General features: G+C 44.6%; 1 protein-coding gene across 1 annotated transcript in view; it reads right to left on the bottom strand.

Moving 5' to 3' along the window:
* The window catches only part of LOC311486712 (low-density lipoprotein receptor-related protein 1-like), a 105,113-nt gene that overhangs the window by 39,508 nt on the left and 47,934 nt on the right, over positions 1-17,671 (bottom strand). The window contains 17 exon segments of the mRNA XM_084542674.1: positions 1,831-2,028; positions 2,875-3,120; positions 3,257-3,454; positions 3,548-3,730; positions 6,046-6,213; positions 6,870-6,920; positions 7,623-7,703; positions 7,792-7,908; positions 7,991-8,116; positions 8,547-8,687; positions 9,761-9,886; positions 9,982-10,171; positions 11,292-11,514; positions 13,008-13,188; positions 13,614-13,850; positions 15,710-15,853; positions 15,947-16,136. Coding sequence (XP_084398800.1) covers positions 1,831-2,028; positions 2,875-3,120; positions 3,257-3,454; positions 3,548-3,730; positions 6,046-6,213; positions 6,870-6,920; positions 7,623-7,703; positions 7,792-7,908; positions 7,991-8,116; positions 8,547-8,687; positions 9,761-9,886; positions 9,982-10,171; positions 11,292-11,514; positions 13,008-13,188; positions 13,614-13,850; positions 15,710-15,853; positions 15,947-16,136 — 2,800 coding nt within the window.

The following is a 17,671-nucleotide window of genomic DNA, read 5'->3' on the forward strand; positions in this document are numbered from 1 at the left end:
GCAATCAGGCTATTTGGGTTCCAAGCTAACATTGCATCAGAAAGCGTAATCCTTTAATCAAATGCCTGTACGGGAAGAAAACACATGCCAGGATGTTAAGTGAAAACATAAATGTGTACAGCAGAGGCTGAAATGACAGAATAGGTTTTAACACATTTACCACTGAGTTTCTAACCCTTTCATTTTCTGCTGGGTGCCTAATCAGAGGGACGAAGTCATTATTCTGTCGGAAACAATGAAAACAGACACTTTTCTGTGGGAGTCTATGGTCTGCAGACTTAAACACATGATTTTCTCATTATTACCGCTGCAGTGGTGATGGAGCTTGGCTTGCCAATGCTGCAGGTTGTGATTGACGGGTCTGGCATTTATGATACTGGTTTTCTGATTTTCTGTTAACAAGAAGCCATAGCAGCGACAGTGGAGCTGCAGTATATACGCTACACACCGATGGAGCACATAGAACCGGGTTTAATGAGAGTCTGTTCTGGTAGGTAGTGTCACAGGAACAACAGAATTAAACGAAATTTGAATAAATGGAAGGGGCTAGCTCAAGAGGACAGATATAACCCCACTATAAAGGTTATTTTAATCCAATGAACAATAGCACAATAGTCCACTGGTGCAAAAATGCAAATGTAGTTGGAACCCACCTACTATCACCTTTAAACGAGCCCCTACTCTAAAAGATAGTCTTGTAAAAAGCTATATGCCTCCTGTACAGAACAAAACCTGGCTAGACAAAAAAAGAGGTAACTATAAGTGTGGAAACTGTAATCACTGTAACAATATGGTTAAGACCAACACTTTTGAAGATGTGACATCAAATCGTGAATACAGTATACACTCATTTATTAATTGTAATACCTCATTCGTTGTGTATAGACTTGAATGCCCTTGTGGCTGTTTTTATATTGGAAGAACTAAGCGTAAGCTTAAAGAAAGATTAGCAGAGCACAAATATGCTATAAGAACAAGCAACCACCAATACCCTATAGCTCTACATTACAAAGAGGCGAACCATGGAAGTAGCGACACTCTAAAAATCTTTGGGATAGAACATGTTAAAATATCACCAAGAGGGGGGGATAGACTAAAAAAACTGTTGCAGAGAGAATCCTTTTGGATTTATACTCTAAAAGCTAATCAATACCCTGGCCTAAACTTAGAATTGGATCTGTCTCCGTTTTTGTAAATGACTATATGCACATATCAATGTTTTGCTACATGTATCTATCTACAGTATATTGATATTTCAAAGTGTATTGTGATGTGGAATGTGTTATTGCACATATTTATCAGATCATGAAATGAATTTAAACCTTTTCCACAATGTAACCTTTTTCTGTAATTTGTCTTTGGTAAAGTAACTTGTTGCAATATGTATCTATTTATATTGATATTTTAAACTATCTTGATGTGAGAAGTGGTAAAATATTGAAAATGTGACTTGTCTTATTTAAAGCAACTTGTTGTAATTGCTCTCTGACAGGCGACACCTGGGCAGATGAGCACCTGTGCTTCTAGGTCATGTGACCACATGCAGATATACAGCATGCAGTCTACAGACTGCCATTTTGAATTTGCCCTGAAGAAGGCCACAGAGGCCGAAACATGTTGGCATTTTTAATGGATAGCCAAGTTTAAATAAAGGCTTTTTAATTTATATTCCTTGTGAGTGCCTCAGAATTAATTTATTTGGGAAACATTTTTTGATCTCCACGCTGAAGAGCACCAAAGGAATACAATATAACAGAGGAACACCCAAGTAGCACTCCTAGAAACTCGCTTGTGGAACCCACTTTTATTGACTGTGTTAAAACCGCTCACCTCCGTTCTCCGACAGCTTCCCCCGATAGATCTTATCCTCCACCACGTCAGTCCAATAGAGGGCGCTCTGGCTGAGATGGAAGTCGAGGGCGATGGTGTTTCTCAGGCCAGGTACCAGCACGCTGAACTCCCCCTTGTTCAGATCGATGCGGCGGATCTCGTGGCGGTTTGAGAAGATGATGAAAGGCTTGAAGGGATCTGCGGAAACCGAAGAAGGGTGAAAAACGGAGTCCAGCCGGAGGGCGAAGGGTTAAGAAGAAGAAAAAAAAAAAAAAAAAGACTGGCTCGGTTTGCTGTCGATTGTTGCTCAAAACACTGCAGAGCGGCTCCGCTGCGCAGCAAGGCAAACATTGCAGCCATGTTCCACTGCAGTGCGTGACCAATAAAAGAGGGGGCTATGTGGAAACTGGCTCTAATCCTGGATAATTAAAACACAGTGTAAATAAGACAGGAGTTATCTGTACCCGACAGGCAGCCAGACACTCAGCAGGATGAATGACGGGATGCTGGTGGCTGGTCTCTGAGGCCTGATACTGAAGAGCAACATCAGAAATTAATGTTTCCTCAGTGGCTACAAGCTGCAGGGAGATAACGACGTCTTCTATGTCAATGATAAAATCCAAAGCTGATTTTTTTTTTTTTAGTGACTTTAATAAATGAGCATTTCTGCATTTGAGTTTATGCTTTAATATCCCAGATTCTTTATTTCCATGAATTAATAACAACAGCTGCCAAGGTCTGCTTATGTTTTCTTAATGAACCTTTCCCCCTCGATCATATACTTACATTAAAAGCATGTAAGTGCTTCCTCGTGTCTGTCTCCAGGGCTCTGTCTATTGTCCAAAAGGCAGAGCATAATACATCTTCTCTAACCACACGGTTTCCTGCTCGGTCTGCCTCTCCTTTAACTCATCTCATAACCACACCGCATGTCTCGAACCCAGACAGGGGTCAGTCCTCGGCAGTCGCTCCACTAGCTTCCTCCCTTCCTTTACAGCTACAATCAGGCATATTTGCCTTCAAATTCAACCGTCCGTCTCTTACCTGTGCTCTTGCAGTTCTCCATGTCGGGTTCCAGCTCCCAGCCCTCGTAGCACGAGCATTTCACGCTGAACTTGTCCTGCTCGCAGCGCTGACTGCACTTCAGGTGTTTGGCGCAGAAGCTCTGGATCTGACAAGTCTTGTTGTCGGAGCCCAGCTCCATGCCCAGCGGACAGGAACAGATCACTCCCTCGCCGGGGGCCACCGTGCAGTTATGGCTACAGTCGCCGTTGTCCAGTGAACACAGGTCTGTAAAACGGGGAAAATTAAAAGGACTGGAACAACCTACACGCAACTTTAATAAGTTGGGATGTTTAGGTGCAGTTTATCTTGCTGATTTGCGTTCCCTGTGCTGAGACACAGCCCGGGTGCTGTTGTTTCTTACCACAGAGCTTCTCATCAGAGCCATCTGGGCAGTCATCGGTGCCATCGCAAAGTTTCTCCGAGGGCAGGCAGATGGTGGAGTCGTTGGCACACACGTGGTGAGAGAGCTTACACACCAGCGCCTCGCAGTTGTCCTCATCCGAGTTGTCCTCACAGTCGCTGTCGCCGTCGCAAACCCAGGCCTTGCTGATGCAGCGCGCTGCGGGGAGGAAAGGCGGGGTGACTTTAAAGAAATCAATACTCAGACCTACTCTTTATGCCTCACGTGTCTCCTAATTGGAAGTCTCCTCACCAGAGTCCCTGCAGCCGAACTTGACAGCTGGATCGCACATGTGCGTGACGCCCTCGCAGTTCTTCTCGTCGCTCATGTCCATGCAGTCGGTGTCCCCGTCACAGCGCCAACGCAAGGGGATGCACAGGCCGTCCATCCGACACTGAAACTCGTCGGTGTGACAGCCTCCGGGCGGACGGGTTGCTGCGAGAGAAAAAAAAAAAAGACTCTTGCATTAATCAAATCAGGACACGGAGCCTTGAGCACATGTGCGACATCAGAAGGCTGAAAAACAAAACTAATGAGCTGACTGTTAGAAATCTGGATGGCAACGGGTCTTAGCAACAAGAAGGACAGACTAATCAGAGTATGCATTCAGAAGGTCATTGTGCCGGCCATAAACACCAGCTGAAAGTGAATCATTTTGGTCGCAGCGGCTCTTAACATGAGACAAATTACTTATACATAATTATATCTACATGATGTGTTGATATTTCAAAAAGAGCAGTTAATACATCAAACTACCAGAGAGAGTTATTAGGTGTCGGTGGCTGTGCCCATTAGTGTGGTGCCAGTGTGACTAATAGGGACAAAGGACCTATTATATCCACTGAACAAAATGATTTTAGCGCAGCGTGCACTTAAGGGAATCAGTGACAGCAGAAAATAGTGCGGAGAGGCGACCGACCACCCGTGATAATAAAAACCACCTGTCACAGTTGTGTTTCTTAACACTGTAAAAAAAAAAAAAAAAAAAAGGATCCCCTGCAATTTGTTTGTGAATAATGATATTTAATGTTTCGTCTTTAACTTTCTTCCTAGCGGCGTATTACTTTCAAGACACAGGTTGGTATCAGGTTGGAACATACATAATCAGTGGGTGTGTTAGAGGGCGTTTATAACTGCAGTCAGTCCCGTTAATATTCAGTACTTTCACGTCATCGCTTGCGCCTTCAAGTTCACACGAAGATGGGCTGTGATCTCACCACGGACACGGACTATCATTATTCGCGAGCTCCGTTCTCGGTTCCGTGCGCCGTAAAAACCACACCAGGTCCTGTATTTCAATCAAAACCTAAAATGACTTCACTTTTTCTTAATTAGAGGGTGTGACGTCCTCGGGCAGCTGCGCGAACAAGAGCGGGAGGTCGACACCAGGGCTAAACCAGCCACTCTTTAAAAGCGCGTCAACCGAGAACATAATCTCACAGAGTCTCAGAAGCGCCAAGACGTTTAGTTTACCTAGGTAACCGCCATATTGATGGGAGAAAATCAAAGTCAAAGGAAGCTTTAGTTTTATAATGAGTTTGCACGGCAACTAGGAGAGGATGGATTTCTTATTGACCCTTTATGGGGAGAGGAACCATATTTGGTGACTTCAGGACACGTTTTAAATTGTGCCTCTCAGTGAGGTTTAGAAGCAGGTGGTTTTCTCTCAGCCAATCAGCAAAGATCAAGGCAACATGCTCAGGTTAAATGTGGTCTGCGAGGTCCTAACCTCTGCATGAACGCTGAGCATAACTGGTTCATTAGGTACCAAGAAGAAGAAGAGGTGGTCGAATGTTGTCTAATGTGATAATGTGAATGTTGACAAGTGCCTGACTCAGCACTTATGTTCTAATGGCCTAAATACATGTTTACCATTTGTTTACCACTTAAGAGCAAGTAAACCATATATGGTAACTTCTTTACCCTTTAACAAGGGCTGCCTGGTAGATCGCGAAGGTAGCGCGGGTAGATCGTGCGGCATTGGTGTGGCAAAATGTTTTCGACGTTTTTCTATCGTTTATCCGTTGCACCTCCAGAACGAGCATCTTCTTTTTTTATTAACTTGTTATTGCACAACATCACCAACAGCTCAAGACTGCCACTATTTTTCTAAAGGTGCAGTGCAATTTTTTCTTCTTAGCTAAATAAAAACAAGGATGGATAGAGTCGGGCCGACTGTGGCCTTTCTTTTCTGTGTGGAGTTTGCATGTTCTCCCTGTGTCTGCGTGGGTTCTCTCCAGGTACTCCGGCTTCCTCCCAACCCCCAAAGACATGCTGGTTAGGTTGATTCTAAACTGGCCGTGGGTGTGAGTGTGAATGGTTGTCTGTCTCTCTGTGTTAGCCCTGTGATAGACTGGAGACCTGTCCAGGATGTACCCCGCCTCTCGCCCAATGACAGCTGGGATAGGCTCCAGTCTCCCCCACAACCCTCCAGAGGATAAGCAGTTACAGAAGATGAATGAATGAATGAATGTAGGTAGATCACTTTAGCTTGGTCATTGTTAAAATGACTCGCAAGCCAAAAATGTGTGGGCACCCCTACTCTACAATAACACTTTAGGGTTGAGATTTTGTATTTCAAAGTATTTCAATGAGCGCCCTATAAAGGGTTCAAATGAGTTTGCATGGCAACAAGGAGGGGATGGATTTTTTATTAACCCTAATTTCTTATTTCCTACTTCAATAATCTGCTGCATGAACTGTATGTCAATACGTTTAGGAAACCAATCAGCAGGCGGGGGGGCACTGACCCTGATTGGTGCAGTTCGCGTGGGTCTCGTCGCTGTAGTCCCCGCAGTCGTTGTCTCCGTCGCAGGTCCAGTAGTCAGGGATGCAGCGGCCGCTGTTACACTTGAACTGGGCGCTGGAGCAGGAGTGACTACAACCTGCCTCGTCGCTGTTGTCCCCGCAGTCGTTATCTGAAAAACACACGGAGTCAAGCAACACTCGTTCTGCGGCGTTACGAGGCGCCCACTGCCTCCAAGAGTGTAGAAACATGCTGTATGTGTGGTGAGTGTGTGCAGATATGGAGTGAGGAAGTAGCTTTTATTTTTACACAAATGACAAAGTGAAAACAAATGAAACAGAATATGAGAGGTGAGAGTTTTGATATGGCAGAAACTGCATAGATCAGACCATGCACCACGAGGGAATGTACCCAGAGCTGATACATTGAGCTTAGCAGCAGAGCGTCTTGAGCATTTTTTATTTTCATATAATTTAAGAAGACGACCTAATGTAACTTTCAATACATCTACTCAATTTGTCTGTTTTCTAGTTAAAGTATTTCTTTATAATTTACCTTGCAAGCTTAATAAATCTATCAAATTATTATTTTTTTAATAAATATAATAAAATCTTACTAATTTGCAAACACAACAATAATTTACTACTAAATCTCCAGCTTCAAATTCATGTGCAGCACACTAAATGAAGGGCCTCAGCTTGCGGGCCACGTTCAATTAGCAGAAAAAAATAAAAAGCAGCCCTGACAGTTTTCTGAGCCTGCCTGGCCGGTCCTAATGTTAGGGCTAGCATCAAGGCTGTTGTGGTGCATGTTGATCTATGCACTAACCGGTCGGGTTTGGACAATTCAACTCATCAGAGCCGTCCCCACAATCCTTTTCTGAAAGACAGAACCAACGGAAGACAGCAGAGTGGGCGAACGGCACGAACACAGGACAACAAACACCAAATGCAGACACGCACAAATGAACAAGGTGACAAAAAAAAAAAGGAAGGACGTACGACAATGTGAGGCTGGGGGCTAAACGTGCACAGAGGGGAGCGAGGAGTTGTCGATGTACAACATAGATTGTATATAAATATGACTTCCACCAGACTCACTCGCGTTTTCGTTTAATTAAGACTACGACCTGCTCTGCCTCCACCGGCTACAAAAAAATCTTGAATTATACACTACTTGTTTTTAATTTTTAATTTTTTTTTTACAACTTTTACGGAGCGGTTGGCATGGCAACTGGTAGTCGCCATTATGTCACATCCTGTTTCTATAGCATCAAATAGCTAACTAAAAACGAAACTTAGCCAAAAAAATTGAGACTTGAGTATCCATCAACATTATATCAGCTAGCTAATTATAAATATTTGACGTGTATTTTAGTGTTTTAGCTTGGCACAAGTCCCATCCACTAACATGGAGGGGGTGGAGCTTATGACCTACACTGCAGCCAGCCACCAGGGGGAGCTCTACTTGCTTTGGCTTCACTTTTGAGGAGCAGTTCAGTCGTCCATTGTTACACAGTCTATGATGTACACCGACACAGCAGAGGAGGGGAAGGGGAGAGGATAAAGAACAGACGCTTACCATTATCACAGCGCCAGTTAATGTTGATGCAGCGCCCATTGTTGCAGGTGAACTGAGTGAGCGGGAAACAAGTCGGGTACGCTGTGGGCCGAGAGAGAATTTCATTTGGTTAGAAATGTACTCTTGCGCGTCCAAACAGCCTGTACGAGCAGAGAGGAAAATGACTCACCGCAGGAAGCAGGTTCATCCGACCGATCGCCGCAGTCATCGTCCAGGTCACATGTCCAGGAAACTGGGATGCAGCGCCCGCTAGCACACGAGTACTGATTGGGGGGGCAGGTCCGGGCTAAAAAGACAAGCGCGGCAGAGCTCACACCACATGATGAAAAACAAAACCTGTCAGATTTCTGCGTGTGTTCTGTGCGTACCTGAACAGGTGGTGTTGGATTCGTCCTCGTCGTTCCCGCAGTCGTTGTCCCCGTCGCACAGCCAGCGCAGAGGGATGCAGCGGTTGTTCTTGCACTTGAACCTGTCCGTGGGGCAAGTGTGCTGGTCTGGAGGGAAGAAAGGGCACATTGAAGGGCAAGAAGGAAACAGTGGATAATGAGAAGTCGTGAGTGGAGGGTGGGGAGGGGTGGGGGGTGGGGGGTGGTGGGGGGGTCAAGGAGTGGAGGGATGTGAGGTGCGAGTGCGAGAGGGGGCAGACATTCTAGCTGTTCTGGACCTGGTTTTGTTTTGTCTGGAACGGAAACACGTCTGCACTTTTACCACAGACAGGCCGACAGAAAGCTTTACCAGATCTACAGACATCGCCGCATTCCTACGGGCACAAGCTCACGCTCACCCTCACGGACTTATAAACACACTCAACTCCAGACCTCCTCTCTCGTTTCATTCTGGCATCAGCGGCTCTGTCAAGGCCAGACATCCGACTCCGTTACGAAAAAACTAAGTCGGATGTAGCGTTCGCGCAAGGTAACTCACGGCACAGCTCGGGAGCCTCGTCGCTGTTGTCCAGGCAGTCGTTGTCCCCGTCGCACTTCCAGCGCTCCTGGATGCAGCGGTTGTTCTTGCAGGCGAACTCTCCAGCCTGGCACTGAGGAGGGGGTACATAAGACGGGTTGGCTGTGGAGGAAAAGAAGGGCAAGAGGGAAATAATGAGGAATGTAAAACAGAAGCGTACAGTTTGGAATCTTGACAGAAAATTTGACATTCAAAAACACAATCTTGAAAAGGTCAGAGCCCGTCCCGCCCTTATTAGGACGAAGCTGAGATGAATGTTTAAGTGCATGAAAATCCTGATATATAATGGACGTCACCATAGAGTGTAAATAAAGATGTGACGGAAGAACAGCTTCTCAAAAGTGAAGCCAAAGCATAGTAGAGCTCCCCCTGGTGGCTGGCTGCAGTATAGGCCATAAGCTCCGCCCCCTCCATGCTAGTGCGTCTTTTTTAATAGTTAGTTATTTGCCGCTATAGAGACAGGATGTGATATCATTATGACTACCAGTTACCATGCCAACCGCTACCGTGGGGGCATGAGAGTTGGGGAAAAAAACATAAATAATAAAAAGTACAGTGTATAATCCAACATCTCTTTGTAACTGGTGGAGGTAGAGCAGAGCGTAGTATTACTTAATCTAACTGGTGGAGGTAGAGCAGAGCGTAGTATTACTTAATCAAAAACGCGAGTGAGTCTGGAGGAAGTGTGGGAGGGTCACTGAATAACACGATGACCCTCTCGAACCGTACTTTTGGCCAAATGCAATGTAGTGGGGATGCATTGTCCATATTTATATACAGTCTATGCTGGACACTTGCTCAATAGAAGGTTCTGCAATAAATACATTTACAAAGATTTTAATCAATGACTTTTTTCACCAACTCAATAAAAGCAAAAATAACATAATTTTCATATTCTGAACTTAGTCTAAACTCAGTATTCAATACAATGGACTTCATTGCATAATACAGCTGTACTGTACTGTACTGTACTGTACTGTAGCTGCCTCTCTGTTCAAATATTTCAGTGCAAACAGGTCACACTCTGCACACACTCACAGTCACGCTGCTTGACTCATCTTGCCCAACACACTGGAAATAAAGCCTGTGTGTATGTAATGGAGCACAATCAGAGCCATGAGAAATACCCTTCTGTCCCACACACATACGCACACGCACAAAGCGTTCATGCCCACCTTTGCAGCTGGTGTTGTCAGCCGGGTCTAGTATTTGGTCTTCCGCACACGCACATTGCCTTCCTCCCGGTATGGCCAGGCACAGGCTGCTGCAGCCGCCGTTGTACACCCGGCACGCATTGGAGCCTGCACATCAACGGACACAGGTTATGCTCCACTCGTGACTTGCATTGTGAATTAAAAAGCGCAGACGGATGTCATGTGTAGTGATTTGCCGGCACCTTGCTGCTGCTGTGCGTCGTACATTCGGATTTCAAAGATGGGCGGTCGCTCATTTCGCAGCAGGGTGGCAATGCTGGTGGTGGTGTCCAGCTTGTAAATGCTGCCGCTGCGGTACTCGTTCCAGAACAAGAAGTTTTTGTAGTGGCAGAGGCCGAAGGCGTGGTTCAGCTCCTGACCCTCGTACACCGTCTGGTGATGGAAGAACATCATGTGTGGGGAATTACAGCTCCGAACATGCTTGAATTAATTCAGGGTGAAGATAAGACGTGACGACCACCTCTTTTGTCTACAGGTGAACATTTGAGTTAAAGTGAACTTTGTTTAAATGTGCCAGTCAGAAACATTGGGACTTATTGAGGGGTCTAATTCATCCATCCCATATCAATCCAGCTGTACAACAACTTTCTGTAACAGATAACTTCATCATATTCATGCCATTGTTTTTCCTTCCATATTATTGCAAGTATATAGTGTATATTTATTTCTGTCTCTATGTCTTGTAGATTTGTACATATGCAAAAAAATTTTGCATATACTATTTTCTTTTATTTATATCAGAATTATTATTATTATTTTTCTTTCATTTTAATTTTATTTTATTAATTAATATTTTATTTTGTATTATTTATTCATTTATTTTTCTGGCTTATTTAGTACAATTTTATTTTATTTTATATAAAAAAATAATAATAATTTATTATTTAATTTTGTTAAACTGTCTTGCAACTTATTTGCTTAAACAGTACAACTGTATTTTAATTATTATTTTATATTATTTCATTTCATTCAAAAAAATAAATATATATATTTTGTAACTATCTTTCACCTATTTTTCTCTTTACTAGCGGTTTTTTTTTATGTGCAACTGAGCTACTGTGACCAAGCAATTTTCCTTGTGATCAATAAAGTCCATCTAAGTCTAAGGAATGGCAGTGCAACAATTGCAAACAACAATCAACTGCAACTAAAATATCCTATTCAGTGGTTTACAGAGTAAGTGTGTGGATATTTACACTGCACTCATTCAACAGCAATCATAATATTTCCAGTCAATAACTTTCAAATGCTAAAAACCATCAGATCATGACAGAACTGACACCACAAGGACAGAGCGGTATTAAAAAGGCTCAAGGCTGCAGAGTTTATTAGACTGCACTGCTGTGGACCACCCACATTATTCCACTGCTTTAAAATTCTTTACTCATTAGCGCTCTCACAGCTCGTCTGAATAACCTCCAGCTCTGTTTTTGTTTTGTTTTCTTGTTAGACAGCATTAAAATTAATCAGACGACGGACGTTCGGGGCTGACCTTTCGTCCGGAGCTGTTAAGGTAGACCATCTCGATGCGGTCGTAGTAGGCGTCCACCCAGTAGAGGATGCCCTGTGGGATGTCCAGACTCAGGCCGTTGGGCCACAGCACCGTTTTGCTGGTCAGGAACACGTTCCTGTTCGAGCCGTCCATCCAAGCACGCTCGATTTTGCCACGCTTGCTCTCCTTGGGGTCCTCCTCCCAGTCTGTCCAGTACATCCACCTGAGGACGCAGCAGGGGGTGAACCGTCATGGCCACGAGTTACCGAATGAAATGCGACAGCAAGGCATAAAAAAAAATAGCAGCAGAACGTTTGTTTGGGCCTTTTGAAGAAGCTCTCTGCTCTTTATCTGGCTGCCCTTTAGGGACCAACACTCATCAGAGCTTCCACTGATTCCCAGCTGATGTACCCATAAGCACACCGATGTTTTTCACCAGGTGCTTGTCGGTCTTAGCCACTGATCTAGGTACAGCCTGCAACTAGAGGCTGTCTGCTACATTAGAAACATTCCACCCTCGCTGGAAAATGACTGGCATTAACATTAACATTTCATATTTCCTTCTCCATCTGTCTCTTTTCAGTGCTTTTTCTTTCTGCAAAGGTCTCCTCCACCTCCTCCTCGCTCTTCTCTCGGTGCCTGATTGATTACGCGCATTAGTGGAAGCGAGTGCCTTTCCCCTGGGAAGTGTGTGGACACACATCACCCTGTCACTAGCAATCCAAAGAGAGAGAGAGAGCGTGTCTGTGTCTGTGTGTGTTTACGAGGATGTGTTTTTCAGGAGGGAGGCCCGGGAGGTCTTATCAATAAGACACATCCATACACGGCAAGATTAAGAGCTGTTTGAAACAGTGCAACAGAGCGCCTGCATGTGAATAAGCGTGTGGAGGAAATCTATCATGTTACGCGCAAAATGCCTCCATCTGTTTTAATAAATGGCGCTTGATAAGTGTAATCAAAAAGACATCACAGCTCAGGGGGACAATGGTCAACAACACAGACGGAAGAGTGATAAAAGGCTCACGGCTGGGTATCAGGAAGAGACAGACAAGAAGCTGGGAATAATACGGCACGAAGGAATGGAATCGAGAACGAGTGGTGAAATGAAGAAAGAAATAGAGAAATGACCACCCATCACATACACCGATCAGGCATAACATTATGACCACCTTCCTTATATTGTGTAGGTCTCCCTTATGCCTCCAAAACAGTTGTGACTCATCAGAGAATGGACATGGGCCTTCTGAGGGTGTCCGATGTGGATCATCCCACAGATACTTGATCAGTTTGGGATCTAGTGAATTTGGAGGCCAGGTCAACACCTTGTGCTGTTCTTCATGTTTTTTTTTTTAGTTGTTCCTGAACCATTTTTGTGTGTGTGTCTGTGTCAGGCTGCATCCTGCTGGGGATGGCTGCTGTCATCAAGGAGTGTCATTGCTATGGGGTGGGGGTGCCTGGTCTGGTCTAGGTGGGTGCTACATGTCTAAGTAACATCCACACCAATGAATGCCAGGTCCAAAAGTTTCCCAGCAGAACATTTAATTGTCACAAGATGGTCAATGTTATTTACTTCTCCTGTCAGTGGTCATAATGTTGTGGCTGATCGGTGTAGCCTGCACTGCCTTACACCCGTACACCGCTGCGCAGCTCTGGCTCGGCTACTTTCGTCCTCTTTCTCTGGAACAACTCCATCCCTCCTCTCTTTGTCCTCCTTACCCGTGAAGAGGGTCCACCACAATGGCCCGAGGGTGAGTCATTTTCCCCTCAATGAGGGTTTTGCGCGTCTGCGAGGCCTTCTCGAGCCGGGCCACGCTGATGGTTTTCTTGGGCCCGTCGTCTGTCCAGTACAGGTTGTCGGCCATCCAGTCCACAGCGATGCCCTCGACCGTGTGGATCCCTGAGGCAGACGCAAACCGGGTGGTGAGGAGTGTCTGTGTGCGGCTGTTTTATCGAGGCTTTGATACTGGAATACTGGATTATAGACTTTTTTATTAGCAGTGTGTTTTGTCATGCAGACTTGTGTATCTTGGATTTTTAAGTATGAACAGAGAAAAAAATAGTTCAAGTTAACGAGGTTTTTGAGCTTGTGAAATCATTTTAAAGCCTCGTTGTTTGTTACTCCTTGTAAACTCGAAAACTGGGCCGTTCCTGTACTTTATATGTGTAATTTATAAGGGGGTCTGTATGTGTAAGTTTTCTAGTTTTCGTGTGTTTCCCCAATTGCACGCTTTTAACTTGCTTCTACGTGTTTGCAAATGGCAGTTTTTATCCCCTGAACTATTACAGGCCTGACTTCTCTCAAATGAGCCGTTGTCTCCCTACCTTCCTTCAGAATGGTGTCCCTCTCCGTCCCGTCAATCTTCTGCCGCCCGATGATGTAGCTGGTGGCGTCGGCGAAGTAAATGAACTCGCTCTCGGCGTGAAAGTCCAGGGCTCTGGGGTTCATCAGGTTCTCAATGGGGATCATGTACTCGTCCGGCACCTTGGCGTTCATGTCCATGCCCCGGATGACACCCGGGCGACCTTTCCCGTAGACCAGGAAGAGCTCGTGCTCGGGTTCTGCGACGCACAACACAAGAAAGCAAAGTCGGGGGGGGGGGGCTGCAGCTTAGACCTGTATTTAGACGTGCTTGAACATAACAGCTGACAAAAAAATTTTTTATCCTGACTCGTGCTGACTCACATGATCTAAATAATTTGTATTGATTAAGCAGGTAAAGAAATGCAAGATTGACGAAAGCCTAAAATTAAAATGAAGTGTTCCATAATTGAGGGAGGGAGGGAGAAGAGGAGGGGGTTGCCTTAAGGTAAATCCATTGTGACATTCTCAAGGACGTTCAGTTCTGCATAAGCCGATCAATACGATGTTATTATTGGTAGACAGATTATTAAAACACATCTCGGAAAAAGCGTGGCTGACAGCTTTATGACCACGGACTTTCGAGAGACACAAGTTGCGGTGCTGTTCAGCTACTTTGCTCATAGCTCCTTCGCAGTCTGCAGCCGAGGGGAGAACCGCTTCCCCGATCCAACCTTGACTGGCCTTGGCTTTAGGTCAATACGGCTGAATTACTGCGGAGCCGAGTTTAGAAATACTGTTACGCTTGGAGGCATCCGTCTGCTGCACACACTCATCAGCAGTGGATGTGCTGAACCTGTGCTACAGGGCTGCGCTGTCTTTGTCAAACTTCAGATCAATAGCGGATTGGGGGGGTCCATCATGCTCCGAATGGACCCAAATGAATTGTGTAACACTCAGAATGATGTAAACGTGGATAATATTGTCCAACTGAACTGTCAGCGTTGAGGTCAGTTTGTTCATTCTACTGCTACCGCTTAGCAAAAGCTGGATATCATTCATCCACTCATTCATTTTCTATAACCGCTTGTCCTCTAGAGGGTCACAGGGGGCCGGAGTCTATCCCAGCTGTCATCAGGCGAGAGGCGGGGTACACCCTGGACAGGTCGCCAGTCTATCACAGGGCAAAAGCTGGATATTTCAACCTTAATTGTTGACTGTTACCTAAGAGTTTATAAAGGAACAGTTAATCTGCCTGCAGACACGATGGCAAATAACAGCAGTCACGGTAATCTGTATATGCAGGAATTTATGTCACGACAGCAGACGGAAGCGGGTCTCCGAAGGCAGAGAACCGAAGACGAACGGAAGGTTAAACATTGTTTGCGGCGAGAAGGCAACTCCATACATTAGATCGACAGAAAGTAAGACAGCTGGGGGTTATTGCCAATAATACACTCAGAGAGAGAGAGAGAAAGGAAGAGGGAGAGAGAGCAAATAAAAAAATAAAAAAATAAATCTAAAAAAAAAACAGGCGAGAAATAGCAGAAATCAGCGTCTCTCTAGATATAACTCTGGCCATTCGAATGGAAAAATAAGTCGTTTTAATATTAATAATAATAGTAATAATATTATACAATATTATACAATATTAATTGAAAAAAATTATATTTAAAATTGTATTTAATATATTAATTTTAAATCATTTTAAATATTTATGTATTACATATATATATATCAAAATGTTATGGGTTGGCATTATATTATATTATATTATATTATATTATATTATATTATATTATATTATACAGTTGTGATTTATACACATTGGTATTTTATCCATTATTTTTCATCTTCATCATCTTCAAACTTTCTATTTGCTAGCTAGTTTTCATAGTTTCTGTTACAACTAACTCAATATATATACATTTTATATATATTTTAATAAAATCATTTCTTTATTCAAGTTACCTGAGCAACACCTCAACTATCTGTCATCAGAATGACTTATTCTGGGGATCCTGTTACTAGAGTGGATGTCTGGATGAAGAGGAGATGACCTCAGAAGGAAGACATCTCAATCTGCAGTCACTGTAATTACACCCGCCACCCTACTCACTTTTGCAGGACTTGCCATCGCTGCCCAAGCTAAATCCAGAGCGACAGCGGCAGGTCCGGGTCTTGTGGCCGTTCCCCAGGAGACAGATGTCGGAGCAACCTCCAGCCTTCCCGAACTGGTCCACCTCGCACGCGTGGCTGCGTACTGTGAACAAAGAAGGAGGAGGGGAAAATCAAATCCCACGACCCGTATAATCAATAATGAACCGGCTGTTGATGAGTGTGTACGCCTGCGTACCTGGAGGCTGGCGTCTCTGGTGGTAAACGTGCAGCGCTCCTCCCTTGTCCACCCGGGCCACTACTTGGTAGTCTGTGCTGTTGAAGCGGTTGACCCGAATCACGCTGGTCTTAGGCTGCATGTTAGCGTTGTCTGAGTTGGTGGCGTACAGGTAGTTTTCAAACACGGTCAGCCCGTACAGATGCTCAATCTGAAACAGGACACACACAATAATATGAACTGATATATGAAATATAATGCAAAGAATCCACCAGTAAGTGTTTTCTCCTTGTGTGAACAATAGACTGTAAATAAAGATGGAAGACGGAACAGCTCCTCAAAAGTGAAGCCAAAGCAAGTAGAGCTCCCCCTGGTGACTGGCTGCAGTATAGGTCATAAGCTCCGCCCCCTCCATGTTAGCGGATGGGACTTGGGCCGAACTAAAACACTAAAATACACATCAAATAACTGTTGTTGATTAATGTTCAAGTGTCAAGTTTTTGTATAAGTTTTAGTTAGTTATTTGACGCTATAGAAACAGGATGTGACATTTTGGCGATGACCAGTTGCCATGCCAACGAAAGCCGTAAAGCGATCCCGTGGGGCCGTGAGAGTTGTAAAAAGTTGTCCTTGCACCTGGCTCCAAAGTCGCAAGAGGGTGTCGCCCGTATCCCCGGGAAAATAACATCAGTTTGGCCAATGCAAGGAAGCGGTGACGCATTGTCCATATTTATTTATTGTGTAGCATGAACTAAAATACCTGTTGCCACGGTTACGCGTGGTTTAATCTAACCAGGGGCAGTGGTTAAACCGTTTACTGTAACTTTATGAGGTGACCTGATTCAGAGTTTAAACAGCCACTCACTCAGAAAGTAGAATTTTCCATGGCTGTGGCACAAAGTGGTGATCCTACAGAGACCGAGACGAGCAGGAGAGCTTCAGCAGGTCTCGAAAGATAATAAATATCTTAAAATCTAGCAAAATAAAAAAAACTTCTCAACTGAGCGGACACGGACCGCTGACTCTCTGTCAGCACCAGTGTAAAACCTGAGATGGCATCGTGGTCAATCAGCCAGTGTGGAGCTTAGAAAGAGATACACAGCATCATATCATAGTCTGCAGGCCGGTGTTCGACCAAGGTAACGCAGCGGCTGGAACATGACTGTGCATTAGGTTACAAAATCCACCAATGGGAAAAACGTGTTGCATCTTGGATGTGAACTTTGTGAACTGGCTTTACAGAATCTGCAGCTTTAGGCATGCCAAACCTCAATAAATACACCAGTCAGGCATAACATTATGACCACTGACAGGAGAAGTAACATTGACCATCTTGAGACAATTCAATATTCTGCTGGGAAACTTTTGGACCTGACATTCATTGGTGTGGATGTTACTTAGACATGTAGCACCCACCTAGACCAGACCAGGCACCCCCACCCCATAGCAATGACACTCCTTGATGGCAGCAGCCATCCCCAGCAGGATGCAGCCTGACACAGTCACACACACAAAAATGCTTTAGGTATCAACTAAAAAAAAAAAACATGAAGAACAACACAAGGTGTTGACCTGGCCTCCAAATTCACTAGATCCCAAGCTGATCCAAGTATCTGTGGGATGATACACACAGGCCCCTCCCCTTAACCCATGGGACCCAAAGCCGCCCCACTAACAACATTCTTGTTACCAAACACCACAGGACACTCTCAGAAGGCACATGTCCTTGTTTTGGAGGCACAAGGG

Source organism: Chelon labrosus (assembly GCF_963514085.1).
Source record: "Chelon labrosus genome assembly, chromosome: 4".
NCBI lineage: Eukaryota > Metazoa > Chordata > Actinopteri > Mugiliformes > Mugilidae > Chelon > Chelon labrosus.